Raw genomic sequence first — 8,530 nt, 5'->3', positions numbered from 1 at the left:
TCTATCCATGATTATTTAAATATCTATCACTAGGTGGCAGTATTTACCTTAATTCAAAGTGCTATTCATATACGTTTAAATAATTTTAATTTAACTCGTTAGTTTACTTTTAGGGGTTTTTAATAATTTTTTTTGATTGGTAAAATAAACACAGACAATACTTCTTTCTGAAGATAAATTCATAACTTTTTCACCAACAAAATGACAAGAAAAATGTGTTTTTGCTTAATATAAATCTGACCTATAAATGTAACATGCAAAATGGTATCTAATCCATGTACTAAGAGAAAAACAGAATATAAACACTCTAAATATACACAATACAATTTTCTAAAATATAGACAATAGAATTAGAACAGAATATATCTTAAATAGATAATATCGTTTTTGAGAGACTTGTATAATGAATAAAAAAGATCACAACCATTGTCATTTAATCCAGTTTTTCGGTATTTGAGAAGTTTTTCTTGTCTGTTCAAAGTAAAAACAATTGCATCTCTTTTGGTATTTCCTTATTAAAATAACTACATAATAAAGGCTATTTTACTAACAAATAATTTTTCAGAAAAACCTCCACACAAAATAAATATGAAGAAATATGTCTATCACACACCACAGTTTATAGAAGCACTTTGGTAGTGTGAAGTACAGTAATGGTGAACAGGGGGTGGTCCTTTCATACAGTTCAGATACTCATCCTGTAGGTGTAGCCCGTCCTGTGTGGGTTCTTTGGGACAAACTTCTACTTGAGTTATTGTCAGAGATCTACAAGCCAGAGATCGCGGAAAGTATCGTTAAATAGAGGAAACCTGCAGAAACATCGCCTGGATCATGAAAGCATTCGCGTGAATCCTCGCGTGACACATTAAAGCCACCGACATGTTCGCGCGCGGATCAAAGAAGCGACGCTCCAATCGCTCGGTAAGTCGCGCTGCGGTTGTTTTTAATAACGTCTGTAAAAGTATTGTATGCTATTATGTGCATGTCCTCGGTGACTTGAATCAAACTTACGTGGTTTGGTGTTTAAAAAGGGTCATATCGACTGTATCGCGCGATTTTGTTGCTACCTTTGCAAAGCTACTTTTGTTGTCGGACTTATTTCACCTGGCGAGAATTCTTCAAGTTTAAAACACGAAAAACAGCAGATATACACGGGCTTTACTTCTTATTCGTACGAACAATACTTTTTTCAGTGCTTATCAACTAAAGTTTTGCCTCTATCCATTATTAAAACATTTTCCTCAAGTCTCTTTAACTATTGCATTGATAATGTGTGCTTACGTCACAGTTACCTGTGCAGGTTACGCCATCATTTCTTGTGACGTTAAGGGACATACAGCTAACTATAGATCATGTAGTGTTATTGTTGCTAGCTTATATTACACGTAAAAAATGTACACTACTGTATGTAATGTAGCCTATTGCACTGTTTAAAAATGGCTGTTATTATACAAAAGACATGTCTACTTATATAAGTATAAACAATGTATATTAAAAGGCTTGTAAATCATCTACAATATTAAACATTAAACAAATGGTCTGCATCATTTCATTCTAAACAGTTCATATTCCTGGTCTTTTATGTTTTCGTTCCTGGAGGAAGTGACTTTAATTTGCCCTGCCTGAGCACTGAAGACAGAAAAGCTGTAAAAGCAGTAAAAGTAGGAAACGCTTACATCCATTGAACATTTTGATTGGATTAGATTGTTTGAATGGATAAGAATACAAAAGGAACCCTATTTTTCTTCAATATGCTTTCTCTGTAAGATGTTTACTGTAATAAATATATTGTCACAGTTATGTACATTGGCGTTTAAAGTTTAGGGTCATTTGAGTAAAAGTGTTTTTCTTAACAAACTATATCTAAACTTGGTCTAATTACTGAGTTAGTTTAGCAGAAACTATACATAAAGTTAATAACAATATTATCCCCATTATGGTTACATTTGTGTTGTTGCGTGATTCAGATGAGTTTCTTGTTGTTATAGATAAAACTAACTTTTATACTGTAATAAAATTGAAATAATATAATTTTTCCTTATCCTTATATATTGTTTAGAAGATACATATCAGTCTTCAACAAAATACCTGCTTGCATTTTGCCAGTATTTGTGTTGCCAAATCCTGTGTTGTGGTATAATTTTATACTATAGAGGACCTTTTTACCTATGATACTCTTCTATGTTCTTGCTGATCTGAGCATGAGGGAAGCGTAATTGTGGGTCTCATAAAATGTTTTAAAAAAATGAGGCTTTGACCTCTTGTAACTGTTGTTATGGTAACAATCAAGAGGAAATTTCCCTCAAGGGTGTGGACAGGAAGACACCTTGAGGTCGTACTTTCTCACCGTGAAAGACGGGATTCAAAGGTTATTCAGACACCAAAGTTTCCATCTTAACTTCAGCCAACACTGTGCTTCTCAATGCTTCACATGATGTGATTCGTTAACTTAATGCTCACCTTCTTATCTTTTTGTGTGCAAACAAATCAACATAACCTTCTTGCATGTTAATCTTTAACGCCTTCTATAACTTATGCTACAATTTTGTTATTTTATTACTTTCTGTACTTTTATCATTTTCCCTACATGTCTACGTATGCCTACGTATCTATTTGATGGAATTGATGTTTGCCAAAGTATTACTAATTCCAGCATCCTACAAATGCAAAAGCCTATCACAAACAGTCGTGGAAATAAATTAAGAGACCATTCCAAACTTTCATTTAAAGGGATACTACACAAAAAAATGAAAATACTGTCATATTTTACTCACCTTCAAGTTGTTCCAAATCTGTTTACATTTATTAGTTCTGATGAAGACAGCAAAAGATATTTGGAAGAATGCTTATATCCAGACAGATTTTGGCCCCCATTGATTACCAGAGTAGGTAAAAATTCAATGGTAGTCAAAAGTGCCCCAGAACTGTCTTCAAAATGTCTTTTTTCCTACTATGGAAGTCAATAGGGGGCAAAAACTGTCTGGTTATAAGCATTCTTCCGAATATCTCTCTCTTTATTCATCAGAACAAAGAAATGTATACAGATTTGGAACAACTCGAAGGTGAGTATCCCTTTAATCAGCAATTTTAGATGTGATGTTGACATTCCAGTCCACGTATTGATGTATTGTTGATATTCTTTTCTGTTATTTTGACCTGTTTCCCCAGTTTTTTTATTTTCTGCAAATAAATGCAAATAGAAACAATTTTTTTATTTCAAATTTGTGAGAAATGTTAGAAACAAAACAATAATTTTACCTAAACACATAACTATACATTTTGAAATCAGAAAATGTGGTTTTAAAATGGTCTCTTAATTTTCCCATTCCCATTGTGATCTTATATACCACTATCTGTATTTGACACAGCCTCTTTTTTTATAGTTTAATAGGACACTAAATCGATGTGCAGCATCAAACCTGCATGACAGGTTTTCTTGTGTATAACCACAAAATTTGATTTGTGGATGTGCCACTTCTGTTTCTCTTTGAATTTTTGGAATGTCAGTTGTGCCTGTACAGGACAACATAGAAGAAACATTTGTGAGAACCCTCATTCACAAACAATCTAATGCATTTTACCATTCGAGTCTTGCTCTTTCTTCTCTCTCTCACACACTCACGCACACACACACACATACACACACACACACTGGTGAATAGCAGTGCTTTGGTCTTGGTTCAGTGAAGTGTCGGAGTCCACTGATCCTACAGGCGGTGTTTGTTTAAGCACGTGTGTTTCTATAGTTCTCTCATTCCTGGCGACAAGAGGCCGCCGTCCGGCCACAGTCTTCCATCCTGACCGGCCTTTATACAGACGTTCTATCACAGTATGAAGAGCACACTTTTGTGTGTGCAAATGATTTTTGGTGTGTACTTGTTTAAAAAGGAGTTCTGAAACAAAGCATACTCTTAACTACTGTATAAATACTACTGTGGGAAAACTATGATAACCATAGGTGTATACCATTGAAATCCAGATGAGGGAAGAAAATGAGACAGCATGCTGGGACTCTTGATCAATGTTTTGACTTCATTTTGTTTTCACGATCATTTTTACACTGTCACACGCTTCCCAAGTACTCCATTTAAGCCTGTGTGGGAGAGCAAAGTAGTTGTTTTTATTTTACGACGGTTCTCTCGCTATAGTCAAGCATGTCAAAGATTTCAAACACCTTCAGCACGTCCCTTGCAGGTTTAGAAGAACAAGTTCTTCGTTTTATTGCCTTGTTTGTTCCCACAAACAGTAAAAGATCTTAAGGCAAAACTAAGCCGTAAACAAGTGTACCACTTTAAATAGCATACTGTAAAACACAGAGATATACAGCACAAATTATGGTGTGTGTCACTTAAAAAGCAGTGTATGCTGGAATGTGACACAAGTCTAAACATCAGCGATACCAAGTAACAAACGTGCAACGCAACTTTATTAATATTTATATATTTATACAATTTTCATTGCTACACAGCAGCTGTACATGAGACATATTGACTATAAGCAAAACAATTAAAGTTATACCTGTAAATACAAGAAAAAGGTGAAAATACAGAAGACAGACATACCAACATACAAACGCTCCACACACACAATATGCACACGTACTAACACACATTGATGCGCACTGACACACAGACGAGCATGCACACACAGAGACAAGCATGGAGAGAGAAACACAGGTCAAATATTACACAGAATATAAATTCCTATATGCAATCTTAATTATGTAAAACTTAAAAATTCTAACTCTAGAATTCTAGTTGCAACTGCAACAACAAAACTGAATGTCAAAAGCAGATATGGCAGTAGTTGTCACTGAGAGTTCGCCAGGAAAGTTGTCCTGTGCCTCTTGAGGAGGAAGGGGTGCAAAATAAAATGCAAAGGGGTATTGCTTACTTTTGCCCAGGGGTTTAGTATGCAACAAGCACAACTGCACTCTTTGCTTTCAACCATATACTCCATGACAAATGCAATAGGAATGTTTTTGAAGATTTTTTTAACCATCTAGATCTAAGACTGATGACACTTGTTCTATGTGCTCTTTAATTGTTAATAACTTGATTATCATTGCCTGGTAATCATATTGTTATTGAAAAAGTGCCTGTATATAATATACAATGAGACAAATGCCAACTACCCCTATACATCCCTAATAATTCCTCCGAATTTGCTTTACGTCTCTTGCTTTAGGCATACAAAATTATATTTCATTGATATTTAAAATGGCACTTTTCTCTCTCCCTCAGTCGGAGTGTGAAGACCCGGACAGAGGTCAGCCTTGTATGCGCTGTGGAGAACAATGTCCTGGCTTTCGTATGCACGGATGGAGGTATGATTGGGACTTCTAAACATGCTTTCACTCACTTCCTTGGCTTTTATTGATATTCCTTGACCCTTTTGCCACCTTTAATGAGCAATACTGTAAGTCCCAACCCAGATTTGAACATGCGTCCCCCAAGCCCCCCCCCCCCTTTTGGGGATGTGCATGTGGGCCACAGCTCTGACCCTTGACTTACTTTTGCAGAGCATTTGTCTTTGTTTGTTTGAAGAACTAGGTCTACGATGTGCAGACGGAAACGTAACATCCTCAGACATAACATGTCATGTTATTGTATAAATAATGCGGCTGTTATGAAATTACATGGGTACTTAGAGATAAAGAAAAAGGAAAGGAACTGACGGCTGTGCTGATAAACTGCTGACTCTAGAGAACTTCAGCCTGTCAGGGTGTTTTACGTGACACCTGGAATTGTTTTGTGTAATATGAAACGTATAATCATATTTCCAGAGCTGATGAGGAGAGCCAGTGTTTACACTGACCACACTACACTGTAACATTTACAGATGCCATTAGAAAAGCCATTAGTGGTCATTAGCTTTTGTGAAACAGACTGATTGTTTTGAACAGTCTAAAACAAATTTTGTGTATTAACAGAGCAAGTTTTAGCTTTCGCTTTTGTTAGTTCTAAGTTCTAACGTCACTTCTTTCAACAAGTTTTTGATGCCTCCTTTGCTATTAACTTTTATTGTCTAGTGTAATAAGGTTCAATGTACAGGAGGAAGGAGACAGGGTCGGCTGTGGCTGGGACCCGTAAGATTTATTATTTTTAAAAAATCAACTTTGCGGCAGTTTGCTAACATTCAACAAAACAGAATTCACTCTTGATGCTTCGGTCTCTCGTCCCGCTGGCTTGTGAGCTTCCTCGAGTCCTCAGACGTTCTCTCGCTTTGCCCTTTTGGCGCGGACTCCGCTAAACCACGCCCCCTTGCCAGAACTAGTTTTACTTGAGGGTATATACATATATTTTATTTTGTAAACTACTAACAAAATATTCTCCAAATTCCATACAAAACTTGTGGTTCTATTGGCAGAAAATGACAACTGGAGAAACAGGTAAAAAAACGAAAAGATGCTCTGTGTTTATACGGACCTCAAATGTTGCAAAGAAAACGGGTTTATTAAGTATTTTATGCAATACAACAGTAATATTTGTACACGTATTTGGTAACCTCGATTTTTATCACAGTTTTCATGTGTCTCGTCACTCTTTCACATTGCTGTTGGATGACTTTGTCACTCCCTAGGTTTAATTTTGTTGAAAGTTGCAAACACGGGACCGGAATGGCCACAATACATCCAGAAATGCTGATTAAACTAAAAAAATTTGAAAATGTTCTTAATGTATTACGCAGCTGTCTACATATTTTTTTAGAAAGTTAGTACAAAGACAAATTCTTTAAGTGACATCCTTCCAGCTGGAAAAGCTGTTCTAGATATTGTGAGTGGTGGCCACTAAACACATCTTTGCTGGTTGCATGGGGTTTGTGGTTTGGGGCCCAAATTGGTCATTTTGTCCTGGGCCCCAGGAGTAGTGGCACCCCTGCTATTATAGCAACAGAATGGAAATATTCAACCTGATCTCACAGGAAGACGTAACTATTTACAAGGTGAGATTTTCGTATAAAGTCCTACAATTGTACGAACAAAAACAGTAGTTGGAAAAGCTAGCATGAAAGTTCATCCCTAAACACAGCTGGTCTGCAAAGGCAGATTGTACAGAAACGTATTGAAGGCAGTTCTTTGTTTACTTTTATACAGTGGCATTGTTAACTGAAAACGTGTGCTTTTGAACAGTGCTGCATCGACATTGTTGTATTGATCGGCAAAACATTACTTAGTGTAAACCTCATTTCCCACAAAAATAGGTCTACATCAAATGCATTGGGACTCTGGTACACATGTACCAGAAACACTTCCAGTGGGTGTGTGAAAAAGTCAGACAATGACCTGGAACAAATGCTTCAAGACACAGCACATTCCAGTGAGTTCAGAGGTGTGTCTGTGTGTGTGTTTTACATTGTGACAAATCTGACAAAACCTACCATGGAAACATTACCATGGGGGAAAAATGATTGTAAATATCAATAATAGTTCTATGTATTTGACACATTTTATGTGGAAGCAGGATCTGAGCCGGATTTAGTTTACCAGTGTGCATGAGTGTTACATGAGCGGAGTGTTTGCTTGGTTCGTGAATGACTGAGCTACGCACACAGTCATAGAGCGAAATATTGAGCGGCGCATCACAACGCTTCACTTCACTCAAATACTCTGATAATCACATTTTATTACATGCTTTTTCTTGTGTAAGTAGACAGATGCCTCATACCTGTTTTTTTCTAGCCTTAAATAAATACAGTAGAAATGTATATAATGTCTACGATAGTTTGGTAATCTTGCGTGCGCTTTTTCTTACCTACATTTGGCGAGACCATGCAAGCTTTTGTCACCTAAGATACCTTTAGCTAAACTGTGTTTGTGTGTGAGTGTGTGTGTTAACAGAGCATAAATCTTCTTCTGCTCTATTCAATCGGATGCCTACATTTCTGTCCAGAGTCATACATCAGAGTCATTCTAAATCTAATCTCGTGCACTCCAGATTAGTCACTCATATAGCACACCACTCATATCCACAACAAAGCTGTATTCTGATGATCTGTGTCACTGAAACACTGTTTTATATGAATGACTTTATAATTAAATATCTTAAGACAAACTGTACGGTCCAACAGTTTTTATTCTTACTTAATGTCCTATTTTCCTTCTTCCCGGACCATCCTCTCATGTACACCCATCGGGACCCCTCTTTCTGTTTTCTAATCCAGCCTGTCTGACTAATAAGATTAGTCCTTTCAAGTCCTTGCTGCAGCTGCTGCCAGGACCGTAGAAATAGACCCATCAAACTCTGACACTTAAATCCATGCGCTCTGCTCTATTTGTGCCTCTCTTTCCCTTTTTCTTTCACTCTATTCAGATGGAAGACTTGCTGTGGGCTACGGAAGTGCATTTATGTTCGACACTAGGGTTTGGTGCAGTGTCTTCTTATTCTGAGCACTTTTATTTTAATTTTAAGGAGAACGGACATATGTGTCTGGTTTGTTTTGTTTCATTGATCAAAAGTAAAGGCCTCTTTTAGTTTGATTCATTACTTAAAAGTGTTTCCAGATGTCCCCACGCAACTTAGATTATTGT

The 8,530-nt window shown here is 36.7% G+C and overlaps 1 protein-coding gene across 1 annotated transcript in view; it reads left to right on the top strand.

Moving 5' to 3' along the window:
• Positions 1–719: 719 nt before the first annotated feature.
• Positions 720–8,530, top strand: part of prickle3 (prickle homolog 3) — a 31,205-nt gene continuing 23,394 nt past the window's right edge. The window contains 2 exon segments of the mRNA XM_056730096.1: positions 720–921; positions 5,244–5,326. Of these exon segments, the coding sequence (XP_056586074.1) occupies positions 880–921; positions 5,244–5,326 (125 nt within the window). The 5' untranslated portion in view covers positions 720–879.

The sequence above is a fragment of the Triplophysa dalaica genome, chromosome 18 (assembly GCF_015846415.1).
Source record: "Triplophysa dalaica isolate WHDGS20190420 chromosome 18, ASM1584641v1, whole genome shotgun sequence".
Lineage (NCBI taxonomy): Eukaryota > Metazoa > Chordata > Actinopteri > Cypriniformes > Nemacheilidae > Triplophysa > Triplophysa dalaica.
This window is presented reverse-complemented; position numbering and strand designations above follow the sequence as displayed.